The following is a 22056-nucleotide window of genomic DNA, read 5'->3' as shown; positions in this document are numbered from 1 at the left end:
TCTCTCTCTCTCCTTCTTTCCTTCCCTCCTTCTTGTCTGTCTTCCTTTCTTTCTTTCCACAATTTCTTTTCATATCTACTTTCTAAGGCACATGACTCTCACTTTAGCCAACCACAAATAACAACTACACTATACCCTCAGCAGAATAATTTGACTTGAACAGAAAATGCATGATGGGGAGTATATAACAAGTGTCAAGATATGTAGGCACCATAGGTGTAGAAGGTACTAAATGCCAGGCTGAAGATTTTGTATTTTATCTTAAAAGCAATGGAACCTGATCAAATATTTCTGAGTTCGTGAACAAAAAGATCATGGCTGTGTTTTAGGAATAGCCATTTGGCAGGTGTTCGGAAGATGGATTGGAGAAAGGTGAGTCTAGAAACTGGAAAACCAATTAGTAGGATGTTACAATAGTCCAGAAAAGAGAGAACGAGAGATTAAACTGGGGAAGTGGCTCTGTGAGTGGAGAAAAGGGGACAAATATGAAAAACAGGTTGGAAATAGCAAGAGATTGGATATGGGGGGAGGGGATGAAGGAGAGTGAAGAATCATGTATGATTCCAACGTAACAAATCTGGGTAACTAGGAAGATGGTGATACCCAGAACAGACATCAGAAAGTTTGGAAAAAGAATGGGTTTGAAGGGGAGTGAAATATGAGCTCCGAGTTCAAATTTGGACATGGTACATTTCAAATGCCTATGGATTTTCTGGTGGAGATATATGACAGGCCTGAAGTTTAAGAAAGATATAAGGAATTGTCAAATGTATTTGGTAGTCATCTGCATAGAGATGATCACTGAACCCATGAGAGTTGATGATATTAATATGGGAGAAAAAAATATAGAGAGAAGACAAGACAATCTAGTATGTAAACTTGGGGGAAACCCATACTTACTTTTAATCTAAAGTGTAAGAATTTACATTGTCCCTATTATACAGGCATTGTATTAGATTCAGTTCCAAATTCTAGCTTTTTAAAATCTCTCTGGATCCTAATCTTGTCCATATATATTAACTATCCCTCCTAGCTTTGTGCCATTTGGAATTTTGAAAGCACATCACCCTTGCCTTTATACAAATCACTGATAAGAATGATAAACAGTGCCCCATCAGGGATACATTCCAGGAGCACACCCTAGTAATCCCTGCCCAACTTGATATTGAGTCATTGGTAATGGCTCTTTGTGTCCAGCCATTCAACCAGTCCAGAATATACCTAATCATGGTCTGTCTAGTCAACATGTCTCAAGAAGGATACCTGTCCATAAGGATTGCATGAGAGATTTTTTCAAATTTTGTCAAATGTCTTGCTAAAATCTAGGTAGATGATATCTACATTTCCCTGATCTATGAATCTAATAACCCCTGTCAAAAATGGAAATGAATTTAGTCTGGGATGACCTATTCTTGATAAAGTCATTGCTTCTTTTCCTAATATTTACTAAACATTCCTTTATTAATGCATCTGAGAGTTTTGCAAGGAAAAAAAATAAAGATCATTGACCTCATCTTTGATGACTTCATTCATTTCCCATTTTCGAAAACTGGAGCAAAATTGCCTACTCCTCCAGTAAACTCTCCCATTCCTGATGAGCTTTCAAACATCATTGACGATGGCTCATCAAAAAACATGTACAGTGCTAAGTCAGTGTCTTCCGCCACTGAACTGTGAGCTCCTTGAAAGACGGGATCTGTTTCTGTCTTTCTTTATATCCCGGTCTCTTCAAACAGTGCTCGGCACGTAGTAGGATCTTACTAAGTTCTAGTTGACTTGATTATGTCCAAAAGACTGTACAATCATAATTCCAGAGACATAATATGTAGCACTTTTAAGTAATTTATGTAAAATATTACACTCCAAAATTAAGAACAAAAAACTGTGAATGTCTTCTTTGTCAACATCTATAAGATAAACTGATGAAATGATAACATTTAATGAATACACTTCCCTCCAGCATTATACATTTAAGCTGGGCTTGCGTTCCCTTTAAAATTCATGCCATCTGATTACATCATAGAGCACAGCCTAAGGTGTTCCTCAAACCTAGACTTCAAGGGAATGAGTAAAAGACAATGAGTAAAAGGCTTGCTTTCCTCTGTGTTACCAATAATCTTTCCTTCCATTCCATTTCCATTTCCATTCCATCGGCATTCCATTATGGTGAAAATCATCACCATAATAATAGACAGCATTATTTATGTAGCACTTTATGGTTTGCAAAGTGCTTTGTAAATATTATTTTATTTTATTCTCACCACAACCCTCAGAGGTAGGTGCCATTATACTTCCCATTTTGCAGATAAGTAAGATAAGTCAAAATTGAGACAGATACTAGTAACTTGCTCAGGGTCACACAATTAGGTGGGATTTGAACTCAGGTCTTTCTGACTCCAAATCTAATTCTCTATTCTTTATGTCACTTAGCTTCCTTAGAGTGCATAGCATACCTTAAATCACTATGGAGATGCTAGTTATTGTCATTGTTATATATATAAAGACCTTCCGAAGTATAATTCTATTGGAAGTTCACTGCCCAAAGGCAGGCTCTGTGGTAGCAGAAACTATCAATATAGGGCATTCATATATTACCTTGTTTTCTGTAAGCCTGTCAAACCTCTGAATTTGCTCTTAACTTTTAATGATCTCTTGGATTTTTTGTATTTACTTGCACAGTACAGTGGTGTATGAGTGTGAGTGTGTGTGTCTGTGTGTATTCAGGCATATATAAAAATAGTCATGGGGCTTGTGGCAGAAGCATTTCAGCTGTCCAAGTATTTCAGACACTTCCAGTGTCATCTGACCACACATTCCTGATGGCCCTGGGAAGGCTGCAGGTCATTGGGCTCAGGCTTACTGCCTGTGGGTGCAGTAACTCATTCCCTCAGGGCAAGATATGGATACATATCATGTTTCACTGGGACTTTTGAGGGGAATCTCTAAAGGATGCTTTCTACCAGGGGGATGTCTATTCAAGTCAGTGACACATAGGTCAACTCAAGTCACTTCTAGAACATTTTTTTTTCCCTCACTAAAGATGCTTAAAGGCAGCTGTGGCTTAATAGATAGAGAGCTGGCCTTGAAGCCAGCCATGACCTGGGTTCAAACTCCAACTCTGACACATACCTGATGTGAGCAGGGACAAATCACTTCATCTATGAGAGATCCTGGAAACTTCATTAGACTGTAAGGTGTTGTTAACCTTCATTGATAGAGGGCGTTTCCTTCTCCCAAAATTCCTCAAATCAAGGAAATCACAGGATAATCCAAGCTTTATCTCTGTCCTAAAGATACTAACCCTCCCTTCTCTCTAAGCCAAATGAAACCCACTAGAGTTGATTCTGTTTCATTCATTTACCAAGTCAAAAATACTAATTGTGAAATCATAAATAAGGGCTAGGAAAATGATTATTGAATACACACTACAGCTTTCTTCAGGACTCATAGTGCTTTTTGTAATCCCTCCCCCCAAATAAATGTATGAATATACATGAAAAACAACCATTGATACTTGAAATGTCCCTTAGATGCAGAACTAGTCATTTCATGATAGGTATCCACCCTTTGGAAACTATGAACCTATTCCTTTCCTATACTGAACACATGGACTGTTAGTTTCTGGGCTCTCCAATGTGGATATTCTCAGAGAGAAGACATAAGCAATCTAAGAGTTTAGGTGACCTCTCGATGTCTCACGTCCTTCTTGATCACTGCTCTCACAACTTTATGGGAATAATTATATATTTAGAACTAGAATGAACACTAAAGTTCATCTAGTCCAATCCCTTAATTTTACAGATGAGGAAACTGAAGCCTGGACACATTTAATGTACTGCTCAGGGTCACACAAGGAAATAATTGTCAGAGTCCAGATTCAAATCCAGGGCCTTGGACTTCAAACTGAACTCTTATTCATTCAGATTCAATTCAGCCATACTATGGAGGGCAGTGAGGTGGTGCAGTGGTTAGAGCACCAAGCCTAGAGTCAGGAAGACTCATCTTCCTGAGTTCAAATCAGAACTTACTAACTGGGTGACCCTGGACAAGTCACTTCACCCTGGTTGCCTCAGTTTCCTCATCTGTAAAATAAACTGGAGAAGGAATCTTCTCCACGGATACACGCCAGTATCCTTGCCAAGAAACCCTACATTGGGTCAGGAAGAATCAGACAAAATGTGTCAGGCCCTCTGTCAGGGACTAGAAATGCAGAGATTAAAGGAGAGGGGTGCAGAGAAAAGGAATGAACGTTTATTAAGTGCCAGGAACTGGGATAAGTGCTTTTTGTCCTTTCCTTTTTGGAGGACAATTGGGGTTAAGTGACTGCACAAGGTCACAGGGCTAGTTCTCGTGTTAAGTGTCTGAGGCCAGATTTGAACTCCGGTCCTCCTGACTCCAGGACTGGTGCTCTATTCACTGCGCCACCTAGCTGCCCAGTGCTAAGCACTTTGCAAATTGTATCTGATTCCCTTCTTATCACAATCCTGTGAGGTAGGTGTTATAATGATACCCCTATTTTGCTATTATCCCAGTTTTGGAGATATTTTTGCTATTTTTAAGCTAATTTTTGCTATTATTCTAATTTTGCAGTTGAAGAAACTGAAGCAGAGGTTGGTTCCATGACTTTCCTAAGCTAGTATCTGAGACAGGATTTGAACACAGGTCTTCCTAACTCTAGGTTCAATACTCTATGTACTATTGGCGCCACCTAGCAGCCTCAAAAGTCATTGCCCTCATTCTGTTCTGTTGTTTTCAGTCGTATACAACTCTTCATGACTCCATTTGGGGTTTTCTTGGCAAAGATACCAGAGTGGTTAGCCATTTCTTTCTCCAGCTCATTTTACAATTGGGGAAACTGAGGCAAATGGTGAAGTGACTTGCCCAGGGTCACATAGCTAGTGAGTGTCCAAGGCTAGATTTGAAATGAGGCAGATGAATCTTCCTGACTACTGGCCCAGCACTCTATACATGCCACCACCTAACTACCTGTATTGCCCTCAAGGAGCTTACATTGGGTGGGGGTCTATGAGAAGAATTCTAGTCCATCATTACACCACATTCCATCCTCAGGACCCAAGGATTTCTTGCCAAAGTAAAGCCATGGGTTTCCATGGGCCAGTCATCTAGTGGGAACAACACTCCTTCATACTGTTCAACTAAACCCACCCTTCTCCCAGTGCACCATCTACCTCTGTTCTTAAAACATTCACCATCAGATAGAGGAAAAAACAAGACAGGGCTTTCCAGTCCAAAGGCTTTATAGACCCAGCAACCACTGTCATCAGGAACAAAGCCAAGCTGCTTAAATGAAGAACTAAGAGAACAAACGCTGTTGGCTGTTCCTTGGCTCAACGTTTATCCAAGTGTATCAGAGTGTCCTTTGAGGAGTTAAGCCAGTCTACCATGGCATGGCTCCAAGCAGCAGGTCTCCTTCCAAGCTAAGAGAGATTTGTTGGATATGCCATATGACAGTCAAAAAGATGCCCCTCTGTTGCCATGGGGACGCTAGCTGAGTTTTGACCCACAAACATTAACTTATTTAAGAACCAAGCAGATGGGACCATGGGAGGATAGGGGTTAGAATAAGATAGAAATAAGTACTTGGGTTCTGAGGAGTAACCAGACTGCAAACTGATATAATAATTATCATGAACTGATATAACACTTTAAAAAGTTTGCAAAGAGCTCTGCATATATTATCTCACTCAAGACTCAAAACAGTCCTAAACTGTAGGACCTAGTAGGTTCTGCCTATGTGTATTATTTCCATTTTACAGATGAGAAAACTGAGGCTTTGACTGCTCATGACCACACACTAATGTCAGAAGTAGGGTTTTAAGCCTCCTGACTCAGATGCATCTTTTGACTATACTGTTCTGCTACCCCAGATGAAACTACATGAATGAGGTCCTATTCCCAAAAGCCTACTTCAAAGGATGCCAATATGTGGCACAGATGAAGAAACTTGACTACTGGACTTCTCCCGACTTCTTCCATAACCATTAAATTAACAGCCTCATGCTTCCTATAGTTGGCAGCTGTGGGAAGATTTGTTGCATGGACTCTTCTCTTGGCTCCCTAAACTGGAATTCTAGGAGCGCTGGAGAACTGGGATTAGGACTCCATCATTTTCATTCCATGCAAATATGGAAATATTATTGCTGTTTGGTGTTGCCAGCAAGAGTTCTTCCCAGAACCTTGGGTCAAGAGAGAGGCTGTTCTCATCTGATCCAACTGTAGGAACTAATAGGTTTTAACTTGACAACTAGATGAAGTTAGCTGCTCTTAAAAGGGTTTAGGTTTTGATTACTCAGCAGTCAAAACATTCTGAATGGTGCTCCAGCCATTATTAGGAAGAATTCTTGCCTTTTCATCTAGAAGGTACTACTGTTTTAGAGTGTCAATAAAAGACTCAGGGATTTAACCAAACAAAAATCTGTATATTGGAAATGGCATCTCTTCTCTTCATGAATTAGCATGCCCAAATAATATCAATATAGTATGACAAACATTTATTAGGCACCAATTATGTTCCAAGCAATGACAATACAGGGACAAAAATGAAACTGTCCCTGCCCTCAGGAAATTTTACTGGGATGGTGGTCGTTATGAAATAAAAATGTAATTCAAGAGGTAGACTAATGAGATTTAATTGTTGAACAGAATTTTTTTCTCTTCAGCGAGTAGGTGTGTTTCTAATGATTCCTATTTTCCCAACCTGACATTGCTGAATAAGGATGATTTCCATGTGAGTTATTGAAAGAAAAAATGTACGTTGTTCATTCTGACTTCCGATGCTGAGTCTATTCACTAAGAATGGTGCTAAGAAAAGCAGAGGACTTGTGTTAGACCTGAAAATCTAGGAAATGAGACCTATGGGTTGTGTTTTCATGGTCGTGGAGACCCATAAAAGTTTTTGCAACTTGGGCCAACTTAGGTGGAGATAGTTGATGAATACTGTTGCTCAAGAAAATGAATGAGCCAACAGCATATTATTAGGCAAGGGCCTACACAATTCTCAGGTATCAACACCTATATTAAAAACCATGATGATAATATGTATGCAGAGTTTAGTCCAAGATTCCACTAGAAGTCTCTTTCTCTATTCTATTCCAAATGGGTTTGTTTGACTCATTAGTAAATTCCATTTCTCTCCTACATTCTGGGAAGAAAAGGGGCTGTCAGCAAGTCAGCCATGGGTGTCTGCTGAGGGGTTTGGGTAGTAGATTATGCCTCTCCCACCTAAACAACTTGGCTTGGGGCTAGGCAGGGAGGGGAAAAGAAGCAGTGGGTGGTTAATGATACTCTTGCTGTGGTATTTCTTGTTATGCTCCATTTTTCTCAAAAATTTCACCTTCTGCACACTTACTTTCATTTTCCAAACATAAAAACTGAAGGGTAACAATGAGTCAAGATTACAGGATCCCTACTGCTTCAATACTAACTAACTCTCCTGTTTAATTAAAAAGATTCAATTTTATACATTTGTTACATCCAGGGAGAATGCCCATCCAGTTCATTAGCTAAAGATATCAAGGTTAACTCTCAATTATTCACAGGTACATCATTTGCCTGGTAGATCACCTGCAGCCTCTTTTTCTGCAGTTTGCCTTTCTTTTGCTACTACTCCCAAAACAACTGATCTTTACAAAGAGATCAGTTCCACTTCTTGGAAGGTTGACTATGGTAGAAAGGACTTGGAGTCAGATGAGCCCCAAGATTAAATCAGGCTTTGACTGTTACTATCTGTGCAGCCCTGGGCAAGTCATAATATACTATATAACCTAGAGCTACAAGAGAATTTAGGTGCCATTTTACACATTTTATTTTCTATATTTTACTCCAGTCATTTGAAATAAGGAAATTGAAGTCTAGAGAGGTCAAGTGACTTTCCCAAGATCACACAGTTAAAAAGTGTCAGGATTGGAGCTCAGATCCCACAACTCCAAATTCAATGAAAAAATTCAGGACCCTTTCTAGTGTACTCCCTCTGAATCTCAGTTTTATCATCTCTGGAATAGGTATAATAAATGTAGTATCTGTTTCACAAGGTGTTATGAAGAAAATCATGTGATATTCTAGATAAAATGTTATTTTTTAATTGTAATATTACCCTGGGCAAAATATAATTGATAAGGCTGGTCTTTAAACAAACAGACAAACAAAAAACCCTATCCATTTGGAAGTAAATGCTAAAGCCAAATAAAATGTTAGCTTTTCTACCCTTGAGGACTACTGATTGGTTCATCCATGCCACTGGTGTCCTCTATTACTGGAAATAGGTGAGACTTAAAACTGTGGATATTATATAGACAGTTGTATATTTTTATATCCTTTTGATAGGGAAAGTGCTTGCCAGACTACAACAACTCCCCCGATAGCACACAGATCTGGACAGACAACCTTCTCTCATTGCTTTAAGTCTATGCGGTTCCATTTGTCGCTTTTGTTATCATCCTTCTCATTTTCTACCAAATTCTATGACTACAGGAGTGACACCATTTTCTGAATTAGAATCTTGTGCTCAGAACAAAATCTCTTTTGTCTCCCTCCCCATCTTATGCATTTGCACCAGGCATCACTGAAAAATGATAGATTTTTGCTTTTCTATATCTAAAGAAAATCAATAATCCTTAAAGTTCATTCAATAACTGATAAAATTACAATCGTATATTTAAGCTTTAGTAACTTAAAACTTACTAAGACTTCTTGGGATAATATAGACATGCATGTGTGTGTGTATGTATGTATACATATATACATACATGAAATACAGAAACCTATAGATACACACATAAGTACACCTGCATATATTTGCATGAAGAACCGATACTCTTTTGGGAGCTTGGGAAGACAGGGATATTTTGATTTTGAAGACTGACTTTCCCTTTAATGTAAAATGACACTTCAAAAGGTAGCTACTGAAAATGTGTGTGCACATGCACACAGAATAGAGCACAACCTTTTTGAAAAAAGGACATCATTTTCAGATGCCAGCCCCCTACTTACACACTGAAATGGGGCATGACAAATGAATCCAATTCAATTTCCAAGACAAATGAGCCCACTTCATGCAAAGACATGCTTGACATGCTTACTCTAATGGTTAAGTTAGTGATCTTCCAAATTTTCTCAATTATTTATACTCCAGACAGCTGCTAGAGCACCAGTAAAAATAGCAGCCAAGATTTTCAAAGCAAAAGAAGCAGTGATATATCTATATATGGATTTTCTTATGAAGGAAATGGTCATCCTCTGGATCAAAGAAAAAAAAAGGCCCCCAAATTTAAAACTGGCCTGCAGAGAAAGTGATTTCATGGTGCAAGCCAAAAAACAATGTCCTGTAATTCTTATGTGGAAAACACTTCCATAAACGTAAAAACAACCAAAAATAAAAGAGAAATCTGGGGGGGGGAGGAGGCAAAGGAGAGGTTATAATGAATTTAAATCTGAATAAGTCCCAACAAACAACAGACTTCATACCATCAGTCTAAAGACTGCCTATCAAATTGATGTGTTTTAGAATGAAATGCATTAAATTGGATCACATTGGAAGGAAAGACAAAAACCAACTTCACTTGAAATGTTGGCAGCAAATTAACTCTAAGTATAAATCCTTCCTTTTAATGCACCATGGTCTTTTTTTTTTTTCAATGAACAGGCATTGCTATAGTCTTAAGCTCAAATGAAACACATTCTTTGAATATACTACTTGCAAACTGTTTTGAAGGTGAAAAACTAAGACCTTAATATTATCACATTTAATCCAATTTTTTTTTTCTGAACACTAAAATCTTCACTGCTTTGATTTCAAAGGTAAGCCCGTAGGGTTCATTTTAAAAAAATGGGCTGATTTAAAACATCAATACAAAAAAATGCCATGGGATATCTTCAAAATTCCATCGGAGCACACAATATACCACTTCTTAAGGCTTTCTTGGAAAATCTCTGCATTTTTGGCTTCTATTAATACCCCTGTGTTACATTAAAAATATGTAAACTATTTGGGATCTTTCAGGGAAAACAAGATATTTTATATCAGTCATATTTCTAGGAGCCTTCACAAATATTGCTATACCAATTCAATATAGGAAGTCTCTAAAAACCAATAGTCTACTGGTCACTTTAAGGACAAGGTTTAGCCACAGAGGTTACAGAAGCAAAATAATGCCACTGGAGAAGCCTGTTAGTTAATTCTGTATTCTCTCCCTGGTCCCACCCCCATATCCAAGCCTGTCCCCCGAATAAAAGTGGACATAACTACATCTACTGATCACATGGGAATATTTTCAAAGTCATCTGTGTAATTTAGAGTAGGAGTATATTAAACACATTTAGCCCCTCAGTTCTTGGACTACTTACCATTTGAGATCTATTCTTTGGACAGCCATTGATGTCTTCAATCTTTTCATTTGCTGAAAAAATAAAGAGAATAAATCAAACTTCAAAAACCCAAAGTAAAACCAATAGTGCTAACCCTTAGGACAGCTATTTCCAGGGCCCTTGCTGCTGGCTGCACCTCCAGGGGCCTAAAAGTGGGGCTGTCCAAAGCAACCGAGCGTGTGAAACATTGAGACGCCAAGCAGGCTCAGGGATTTACTCATAGGCCATTCCTCCAGGGACAGCTGGAGCAAGGCCATACTCATTTAAAAAGAGGACAACTGCCGAGATGACACTCCTTAAAATGATGGTGCATCACTGAAATACTTGTCTGGAAACCTGGGAATGGAGATGCCCAAGAGCACCCAACTTCAACTAGAACAAGCCTGAATGGCACCAAATAGAACTCTGTGAGAACACAACCCCCAACTCAGGGACCACCGAAGAGTCCAGGGCACCTGTGATATGATAATCTATCCTTTCCACACTCTTCTGGGGTCATTTACCCACCTGCTCTAAGGACAGTCACAAATGAGAGCGCTTTTGTTCCGACAATATAGCCCAGAATAAAGAAGGGGGAAACTGAGGCCCTGGGAAGTCCAGTGACTTGTCCAACTATTGACCCATCTCTAAAAGGAAGTGAACAAAAAAAAGTTGACCTTCTACTAACAAGAAATATATCCCCAAACACAAGAAGAGCTTATAGGGAATAATAACACATTTGTATTTGGGGCCTTTAAAGCCTTTTAGAAAATTCCAGCTATATTGGCATGTCCCCTCACCTTACTTCCACCTCATAGAAGAAACCCTTACTTTCTTCAGGTAAATTTCCTCCCTCGCTCCCCTGCTTCCTTCTTCCCCAAATTAACTGCTGTATATTATTACATATAAATATACGGTTCCTTCCCACCCCCACCCGTAGACTGTATAGGCTCCTTAAAAGCAGGAATTTTTTCATTTTTGTTTTTATATCCAGAGAATTTAGCACAAAGTGAATGCCTAATAAAAGCTTGTTGATTTATTAATTCGATTAATGAATATTCAATGAGACCCAGATGAAGAAAATATTTCTTGAACTAGAATGTCCTATTCCCCAAAACATTCCAACTAAGGTTTTTACCATATACATTTTAAAAAGGTTTCATGTCTTTTCACTGCAAATGAAAAGTGAAAAAGGAAAAAAAAAAACAACGTAAAATCAATAATTACTGATATGAACAACAAAGACAAAAAAGCAAATTCAATCGATGGCATAGGAACCTATGGCAAGAATGACCTTATAATTAAGAATATAAATTTAGTTTCCTAAATTCAAGGTTACTGGTGTATTTTCCAGTAACCCATTCATGATGTTCAAATTTAGAAGCTGTCCTTTTCTGATTAATTACTAGTTCAATAGTATTCATTTATTTAAGAAACAAAACAAAACATTTATGTTCATGGTTTAGGACCTTCATTCTGGAAATACTCGAAGTTCTTTAAATTCCATTTGGAGACACTAAGCGCTAATGAGCAGTGCATATAGACTTACCAAACAGTCTAAATTTTTAGCATTTCTAATACCTAGAGCCCAAATTAAGAATTCAAGATCCTGGGGAAAATGAAGGGAGGAGGGGAACGAGATGATGCCCTAGAGAGTCTTCCAGACTGTGAATATGATTGGGGGAATCTGGGGAGAAGTAAGGTACCTCATCCTAACCACAGGTATAGCCATGGTGGGAGAGGGAAATGAAGAGAAGAGGGCAATAGCCCATCCCTATTCCTTCCCTCTCCTCTCAAACTTGTTACAGCAATGATTTCCCCACCCCACCCCCAGTTCCTTTGTCTCTCCCAGACTATCTCTCTGCTACTCCTAAATGCCTATGAACATTCAAGTCAGAGTACTGAGAGATATAGGGATAATATTCTTTAGACTTGAGGGGAAACAGAACAGCAGGGTGACCCTCTGGGGAAGAAGTGTGAGCCTTCAATGCTGGCTAGTGGGTCAAAGCCCCAGTGGTCTCCTCCTAGTTACAATTCTTTCAACTAATGTACAGCCTGACACTGATTTTAGTACAATTTTATGACATTCAAAATTAGCCCATTAAGTAAACCTAATTGTAGAATTCTCATAAAATATGAGTATACAGAAAATAACAGTATTAGCAGAACCTCAAAACACTGACACACACACACACAGACCTCAGGCCTCATGGATTCTAATTTCATGATATTTAAATGCTGATTTAATTATAATTGTCCAGATTTGGGCTACATTTTCAAATGCTAGACTTAATTCTGCTGTTGAGAAAGGAGTAAATAACTCTAGTTTTAAGAAAGAAATGAATTTCTTCAGACAAACACCTTTTCACAGAATTTCAGAGTTAGAAAGGCTTTTGTCACCATCTAGTCACACTTGACCATCACATCGCCTCCACAGCATCCTTCTCATTTGCATTTGAAGGTCTCCAGTGGGGGGGGGGGGGGTGGGAAGGCAGGGCAGGGTGGAGGGGAACCTGCTACCTCCTGCAGGTCGGGTTTTGGGACAGCTCCAACCGTCAGGAAGTGGTTCCTTCCTTCTAGCCAAAATCTGCCTCTGACATTTTCACTTACTGCTTCTAGGTTCTGCTCTGTGGGCCAAACAAAACAAGTTGAATATCTCCTCCATGACAGTTCTTCAAATACTTGAAGACAGCTATCATCTCTCCCCTGCCCCCCTCCCCCCTCTTCTCTCCCGGCTAAACATCCCCAGTTTACTGAGTTTCTAGAATCTGCTGAATGACTTGGAACTCCAGGATATTTACCTCATCTGCTCTGGAGATCCCTTTAGGTTGTTTAGGGAACTGAAGAACATGGTTGGAGTGTAAGGTGGAGGGAGGAGGGGGGAAATGACCTGACACCCATGTAAGTTCACCCGTAATAAATAATAAGAAAAATACAGCCTTACACTTATTTGCATGCTTTTTTATACTTTTCCCAGTGATCATAGGTTCTCTTACCAGCTCTGATTCTTGATATCTGTGCGACCTTAGACAAATCACTTTACCCTCCTGTGTCTTAATTTCTCCATTTGAAGAATGAAGGCATTGGATTACATGAGCTCCAAGGCTCTTCTAGCTCTGAATCTGTATTTCATAATCCTCACTATAACACTCTGAATGAGTAATATCATGCATTGTAATTTTCTTTTTACAGATGAAAGTATAGAGGCAAGGATAATTTTTTGGTTTTGCTTTGTTTTTTAAGCTATAGGTTATGTGGCTAGGTTATTATTGAACTTGGAGCAAAATGTAGGTTTCCTGACTTTTAGGCTAATAAGATTTCACTGTAATACCTCAAGCGTCATGCAAGGAATGGTACCATAGACAGTCATATAACTTGTCCCTCTGTCAAAAGGGCAGCTATTGTTTTCTAGGTCGCCTGCTTGCCAACCCTATCATGGTAGCTGTTGTGCCAAGAAAAGTCTTTTCAAGGGAAGAGATAGAGTCTTTTTCTTTTGGACCATTCACATGAGGAATAAATGAAATTTTTGGCCTTAAGAGGCCATCTGAGGGTTTCAGAGAAGCTCTTGTCTATGTGAATTATGATTTCTATATTCATCTCAATACCCTGTGCCTTTTCCATCAATCTTTTCCAGGTACGGTCCATCCAGCACACAAATGAAGGTCATACCCAATATTTTGGGGCCCCAGCAATGTACACCCTCAGCTTGCAGCCGCCAAGTTATTTTTTCTACCATTACCAGCAGCTTTTTGCATGTGATATCATTTCCCCCATAAAGGACAACAGTCTAATTCTTGCTCTCTGGCCTCCTTTGTCTTTAAGCTTGCTCAAAGTCTTTTGGTATGGACTACAGGGCTGGCCCATCACTAAAAGGATAGTAAGGAACATGACAAGGGATTGAGGGCCAAAGGTGACCAATCTCAATGCATATTTTCACCAGATTAACACCCTTCTCCTTGGGGCACAGGTAGGTCTGGTTTCACCTTTCCCTTCCTCTTCTATCTCCACTCCCTCCCTGCTTTAAAACTAGACATCATCCTTTTTCCTAGCTGCAATTTGACTTAAACTTCAGTTGAAGTTAGAAAGATTAGTTTAGCACTATGCTGCTTCTAAACTATTCCACTAAAATTAAAAGCATTAGAAAAACTGCAAGCCAAAGGAAGGAAAAACAAGCAAACGTTGCTTCTTTCTTGCCTCAGCCCTTCCTTTTTAAGATGCTGTTACTGCATTAGTGATCATCAGGAAAATCTTGTATTTTACCTTAGCATATAGCTGAACAAAATTTACTCCAATAAATGGAATTGAAACCTGATCTTACCGTTGAGGATCTTGATACAGGACCCCTGATCCTCCCTTCTGCCTGACTTTGAAAAGGGCAGAAAAGTTTGGTGCCTGGTTCCAATGTCACACACAGAACACAACACAAAATTGGAGACTTACCTACGACCTGGATGATCTCAGCCAATAAGACGCCATCAGTTACATCTTGCTGGAGATCCTTGATTAAGCGTTTATGACCCGATTTTGCTAGATAGTGATTGGCCCAGTCTGTGTAGATCTACAATTAAAAAAAAAAAAGGAGACACTTGGCTTTAGATTCCCAATTAAACTCCCCAATCAGATTTCAAGACTTAGCACATGGCAATCCCTGGGTCCTAGGATTCAGTCTTGCTTCTGTCTGAGACCAGTCAGCACCATTAACATTGGGAGCATTGTACTGATGAAGCATTCAGCTTACTCTAGTTTAGCTGTATGCTATTGAGGGATCTGACATCAGAGCTTGGGGAAAACTAAAGACAGCTTCAAAACATGTGAAGGCCTGAATGGAACAGCAGACACGGAACTAAAAGAGTCAGCATCGGGTTGGCGTAGAGGAACTAAAGCCCTATTTTCCTTCTGAGAATCTTTCTCCTTTATTGAGAAAACATTAAGGGGAAATCGCTGCCCAAAAGGATGCCTTTTAATGGGCCATTTCAGGTTAATGAGGGAATTTAACAAAATTTTCAGGCTTCTGTGTCCCTTTAAAGGAGAGAAATGTTCAAGCATCCACCCTTCAATTCCTTTTGTAGGAGCTGAATCACTTACAGCCTTATGTTTACCAGGACAAACAAAAAATGAAATCAGTTTAATTTGAAAGTCAAACCTCATGCTAATTGTTGGGATTCTTAAGACAAAAGACTGGGGGCAAGCTCCAAGGACTGCATTTGTATGACAAATATCCCTGAAGAGAAAGGAGTGTGGTTGAGGCTGCCAGGAGCTTGGATGGACAGTGTTATGGAGCCTGAGTCTGTAAGACCTGAGTTGGAATCCTATGTAGGACATTTACTTTGTAACCTCAGCTAGTCACTTAAACTCTCTGTCTCAGTTTCTACATTTGTAAGAAATGGGGAGAATAATAGCACCTACCTCCCAGAATTGTTGTGACAGATATAAAGTGTTCAGCGAACCTCAAGGCACTATTATTATTATTGTTTTATTCTAGGATTATATTGGCATCCATGACAAATGGATTGGACCTATACCTCTTATACATGGAACTTAAGGAGTAGTGGAAAATCATCAAAGAGTCTACAGACTAATTTTCAGCTTTCTGTTTCCTTTAAGATTTAAAGGTGGCTAGGTGGCATAGTGTATAGAGCACTGGGCCTGGACTCAGGAAGACTCATCTTCCTGAATTCAAATCCAACCTCAGACACTAGTACTACCTGTGTAACCCTGGGCAAGTCACTTAACCCTGTTTGCCTCAATTTCCTCATCTGCAAAATGAGGGGTTTGGACTAAATGGTCTCTAAGATCCTTTCTAGCTCCAAATAAGGGATTCTTAGTTTAGGATGGATGAACTTATTTTTTAAAAATATTTTGATAACTATATTTCAGTATGACTTCTCTTTATTACCCAGTATAGTTTATTTTGTACATTACAAAATATTATTCCTAGAAGGGGTCTATAGGCTTTCCCAGACTGTGCCATGATACAAAATAGGTTAAGAACCCCTACTCTCAAGGCAGCTAGGAGGTGCAGAGAATAGAGCACCGGCCCTGGAGTCAGGAGGACCTGAGCTAAAATTTGGCCTCAGATACACAATACTTACTAGCTGTGTGACCTTGGGCAAGTCACTTAACCTCAATTGCCCTGCCTTCCCCCTCCAAAAAAGCAAAAAGAAAATAAAAGAACCCCTACTCTAAATTTATCAATTATTGAGACTTTAGTGGAGGTTATTATTTTTCCCCAACTCTCAAAAGCTAGGGAAATCCAATTCCACCAATTAAATTTATTTCAACTTAAGAACAGTGGAAGAATTAGGCAGTCAAGCTACATCCACTTCACAATTTAGTCAGGCCCCAGTAACCAATTCTTGCTTAAACAGAAGAAGGAGCCTATTTTTAGTTGATCAATCACCAGAGGTTCCAACTTGCAGTAAAGGCAGCTTTTCCAAACTCTTGATTAGAAATGCCAACAATAGAAAAGCCAAAAATAGATCCCCCTGCCTCCATGGAGAGAATCTGAAATAGACTTGCAGAAGCACTGAACTCTGCAAGGGTCCAGAATCCAATCATGGTTATTGAAGTCAGTCAATTAGAGTTATTCCTGAGTGAATGGTTTGGAGAGTACTTGGTAGATGAAAACCTCTCTCTAGCCTTTCCCATCTTTTCTTTTCTAATGTTGTATCCCTCAGAAAGAAATGATTTTCTTTTTAAAATATTATTTAATGACAAATAGTCACAAGGAAAATTTTCCAGTGCCAGAGTATGACCTGAATATTTCCAAGTAGAAAATGCTTTCCCACCATTTATATCCAATATAAATGGGGCACAGGGCAGTTAGGTGGTGCCACAGTGCACAGAGTGCTGGGACTGGAGTCAGGAAGACTCCTTTTCCTGAGTTCAAACCTGGCCTCAGACTCTTACTAGCTGTGTGCAACCTGGGCAAGTCATTTCACTTTGTTTGCCTCCTGTAAAATGAGCTAGAGAGGGAAATGGCAAGCCATTCCAGTAGCTTTGCCAAGAAAAGCCCAAATGGGGTCACAAAGAATCAGATATGACTGAACAAATGTTGGAGTACAACTACAATGACTTTGATGAATCCCTATTATGCTTAAATTGTAAAAGTCTTTAACATGGAAATGGGGAAAAAAAGAAATCTTGGAAACCAGTATTAGCACATTGTACTCAAAGGCATCAATCAATCCACAAGCATTTATTAAGCAGCTGGCTGGTACAGTGTATAAATTGTTAGACCTGGAGTCAGGAATATCTGAATTCAATTCCTGCCTCAAACACATTTTATGTATGTGACTGGGAAAGTCACTTAACCATTTTCAGTCTCAGTTTCCACATCTGTAAAATGGCTGAAAGTTGTTGTTAGGATCAAATGAGATAATAAATGCAATGCCCTTTTCAAAACTTGAAGAAGCATGTATGTTTCAAAGATGATGATAATGATGATGAGGAAAACCAAAGCGCTGTCCTAGGTGCTGCGGATACAAAGTCTTGTCAGCTTGATGGCTGAGGGGTAAAACCTCAGATATGTTTTGATCTACCTTTCTCTTATAAATGATAAAGAACAATGGTGCATATGTTACTTAGTAGTTTGGTATTCTTCCTTTGAGAACTATTCTCTGTATCCTTTGATGACTTACCTATTGGGGAATGGCTTTTGCTCTTAAAGATTGGTCAGCTGCTTGAATATGCTGAATATCATATATAGTAATTTCTAAAATATATTTTCTTCCAGTTTTATCAATCCCACATCCTTGCTCTAAGTCCTAAAGCTAATGGGCACAATGTGCTTACTTAAGAATTAACCAAAGCCCTTAGTTTCCTCACTGGTGAAATGGAGCTACTAGAAATTGTAGTCTTTCTAAATCTTAAAGTTCAATGGCACTGAGGTGGGGAGGGGAGGAAAGGCTGTGGTTAAAAAAGGAAAGACTGGAAAATAGAAAAAAGAAGTATGTGCTAACCCTTTCTTTTCCTTTTTTCTATGGTATTTAAAAGCATATTTCTTAAAAGGTATAATCTTCCAAAAACCAATTCCCTGGCAAAGGAACTTCTGATACCTATTTGCTAAATCCAACGGTACTGCTTATAACAAATCAAGACTAAACAAAACTAATTTAAGCAGGGACACAAGCATGCAATATGGATGAATGATGGAGCAGCAGATGAATGTTCACATTAGAGAAGAGTTTAAAGTCTAGGGCTGTGGGCAATGCCTGGGAGCAAGAGTTGATCATTGTTATGCAAAGATATTTGAAAATAATAAACTGCTTTCTATACAAAGAGAAAAGGGAAGTGCTAATCCTTGAGAAACAGACTATACTCCAGGCTTCAATAAAGTGGGATTTCTATGAATTTCCAAATTAGATTTTTTTGTCATTGTTGTTTAATATACCAAGAAGAGATAGGGAGGGGAAATAATTACCATTACACAGTTAAAAATCTTGTTTAATGGGATCTCAGTTGACAAAAAAGTCGTTCAGTAAATTGAAGTTTTTCCTGATAAACTCAATTTTAAAGAGAATAAGGATAAATTGGAAGGAAATAAGTACTTTTATTTAAAAATTCAACTTTCCAGGGTCCATATAGAATCTTAGAATCTTGGAGTTCAAAAGGACCTTGAAGATCATCCAGCCTGCCCCATGCCTGAGCACAATTTCTCCCTACAACATCATTCACAAGTGATTTTATACCCTCTGTGTTATAGATCATCATTTCATGGATCATAGATTTGGCACTTGAGGGGACCTTAGATATCATTAAGTTCAACCCCATCATTTTACAAATGAAGAAACCGATAGGCAGAGTTTGTTACTTGCCTAGGGTCACATGTATGTGTTCAAAGACAGAATTTGAATACAGATCTTTGGAAGACCTTAGTATTCCTGGGCATTTTTTCTCATCTACAAAATGGAAGCATGGACTAAACGACCTTAATATTCTCATCAGTTCTAGATCTAAGGTCTTATCATTTCTAGTAAGCAAAAATCTATTATCTCTAAAGGCATTACAATTTCCAATGGCGCTGAGTTTTAGAATGTTTTCTCTTCCACAGAGCCTAATTGGCCTTTCTGTAACTTTTCACCCACTGCTTCTCATTCTTTCCTTGTATTTCACCATACCTGGCTAATCCTTCTAAGAGCTATGGAAAAATGATAGTGACTATCCACAAGAAGATAACTCTGAGTTATTGCAAAACCCTAAATGAGCAGCCATCCCACCCTATCCCTTAGGATCATCTTATTTCATCTGCAAAGCAGAGCAATTCCTTCTTTTTGGAAAGATTTTACAAGGGTCAAATCACAACAGGGTTTCTGGCTCAGCCACAATTACCCAGGTCCAGAAAAATTCCCATTCCCAAATCTAGTTGCATTGTTGGCTTTACCATGAGAATCCTGACTAACCCTAAAATGAATGGCATAAAATGCTCACTCTCTCTCCTCCCCTCCTCTTTCCTCTCCCTGTCCCTCTCACTCTTTATCCCACCTCTCTCCCCTCTGGCACTCTGGGTAGGGAGGAAGGGCATGTTCAGGGATCCAGAGGTATAAAAACAAACAATGTCAGTAAAGTTAAAATAAAAAATAGCATGAGGATAATAATTAATTAAATACTTAGAAAAGGGTAGTGTTATTTTAATATAAGTGAACATGAGTGGAGATGACCAAAAAATCCATTAAGAAAACAAAATAATGATAATTTATAAAAATGCAATAATTTCATATTAATTCTAATAAATTAGCTAGTTAAATGCAGTTTTCCCATTTCAAACTCCTCTTCTTCTTGTTGAATTTCCCTCCTTCCTTCTTCCCTCTTTAAATAGGTATCTAATGAAATCATCCTCCACCCTTGAGAAATGTCATGGTTCTCTAATTCCCATACCAAGAAAGGAGTTTGCTGTCAAATGCTTGAAGAGATAAAAGGAAGAAAGAATTTAAAGACTTCGAAACACTGAATTTCATCTGATTAATTTTTTGTTACTTGATGGAATTTCAAGAAGTGTTTCTTTGCTTAAAATTGATTATTGTTCCACTCTAATATGGTGAAAACAGAGAATATTTTGTCAGCTCATCAGCATGATAATAAGGATAATGACAATTTCTCTGGGCTTTATAATTCTGCAATGTTGGATTTAACAAGTAGGTACACAGGACCATCTTTGTTTTTATTTCCAGGATTTTACCCATGCAATTAGTGTTCCAATGAGGGCTGATGAAGGTATTAACATTGTACCATAAGTATGAAGCTAATGCTTTAGAAAATAGCTCCCCAGGTTATCTGAGATAGAGCCAGCACATTAGAAAGCAGTATAGAGTTAGAAAAAGCTGGGTTTAAACTCTACCTCTGATTCTTACTATGAGGAAACCTCTCAAACTCTCTCCTGACTTAGGTTCAAATGTTTCCTCTGGTTCTTATAATGGTCAAATCTCTTAAATTCTCTGATTCTCTTTCCTCATCTTTACAATGGGCATAATAGTAGTTATAGTACTTACTTGAACTATTTTGTGGGTGAAAGTAGCTAATGCCTTTAAAGCAAAGCTAATAGAGTTATATAAATGTCAGTAATTAGTCAGACCGATAAATCCAGGCCAAAGACCAGGCATTTCCTTCTTTAACACACATAGACACACACACACACACACACACACACACACACACACACTAACAGGATATTGGAATGTACCAGGAGAGTTGTTCCACTTTATAGAAATATTGCAAAAACCTCAAAAGGAAAAAAAATGAAAAGTATCTCTAGGGAAGAAGATAAAGCACAATCAGAAACTAGAGATCAAAGCTGGTTATCTCGGCAACTGGGATGGTCTTAACTCAATTAGTTGGATTTAGTTTGTTTTGAAACTCTGGACATATCCCCAGCATCATGTTTTTCCAACAACAGAATAATATGAAATCCTTTCACATCTGGGCCTATATCGCTATGAAGAATTTGCACCAGATAATAATAATAATATATAACATTTATATAAACCTTATAATGTACCATCTGAATGATAAAAAGACCAAAAAAAAAAGACAACTGATGATGGTTCTGCTATGTATCTATATAGCTCTTTTTCTTTTATTCAAAGGCAAGAATTTTCAGAACTTTAAATACTATCATTTATCTCTATAACATTGCAGTGAAAAAGGTGAATCAGGAATTATCATCCTTATTTTTGTAGATGAAGGAATAAAGCACAGGGAAGAAAAGTCTTGTGGTAATTGAGAAAGCTAGGTTTGGAATCAGGGGACCTGTAATCCCAAATCTGCCATTTACCTCTGGGTATGTACCTCACTTCTCTAGACTTCAGTATCCTTATGTGAAAATGAGAGGGTAGAACTAGATCATTCTAAAATTCCTTCCAGCTCTAAATCAATGACACTGTGTCTATGACATTAAGTTTGATTATACAGCTCAAAGAGCACATCAGGAGCATAATTGTTAATTAAATCCACTCTACCTACTGGTCAGTCCAATACCTGATCCCCTAACAACTCTCTTTACAGTAGAATAAATGAATTCAGCTCTTATCAACATACCTTTCATTAATCCCCTACACCAACTGGACTTGCATGTCCACAATTGGCTTTTGATAAGAAACCACAAAACAAAACAAAAAAATCCCTCACATTCCAAATCTTGCAGTCTTCCTCTGAATTAGAGAGGAAATCTCTCTCTCTCTCTCTCTCTCTCTCTCTCTC

General features: G+C 38.5%; 1 protein-coding gene across 2 annotated transcripts in view; it reads right to left on the bottom strand.

Annotated features, from left to right (window-relative positions):
• Positions 1–22056, bottom strand: part of NAV2 (neuron navigator 2) — a 464415-nt gene that overhangs the window by 312105 nt on the left and 130254 nt on the right. For both annotated transcript variants that reach the window (XM_069091282.1, XM_069091283.1), the window contains exons 2-3: positions 14803–14920; positions 10363–10415 (exon numbers count right to left, since the gene is read on the bottom strand). In XM_069091282.1, the coding sequence (XP_068947383.1) occupies positions 10363–10415; positions 14803–14920 (171 nt within the window). The remainder of the gene's footprint in view (positions 1–10362; positions 10416–14802; positions 14921–22056) is intronic.

The sequence above is a fragment of the Petaurus breviceps genome, unplaced genomic scaffold (assembly GCF_028583685.1).
Source record: "Petaurus breviceps papuanus isolate PSGF00001 unplaced genomic scaffold, PetGlider_PUasm1.0 188, whole genome shotgun sequence".
Lineage (NCBI taxonomy): Eukaryota > Metazoa > Chordata > Mammalia > Diprotodontia > Petauridae > Petaurus > Petaurus breviceps.
The sequence above is the reverse complement of the archived record's forward strand: the minus strand, read 5'-3'. Positions and strand labels throughout refer to the sequence as shown.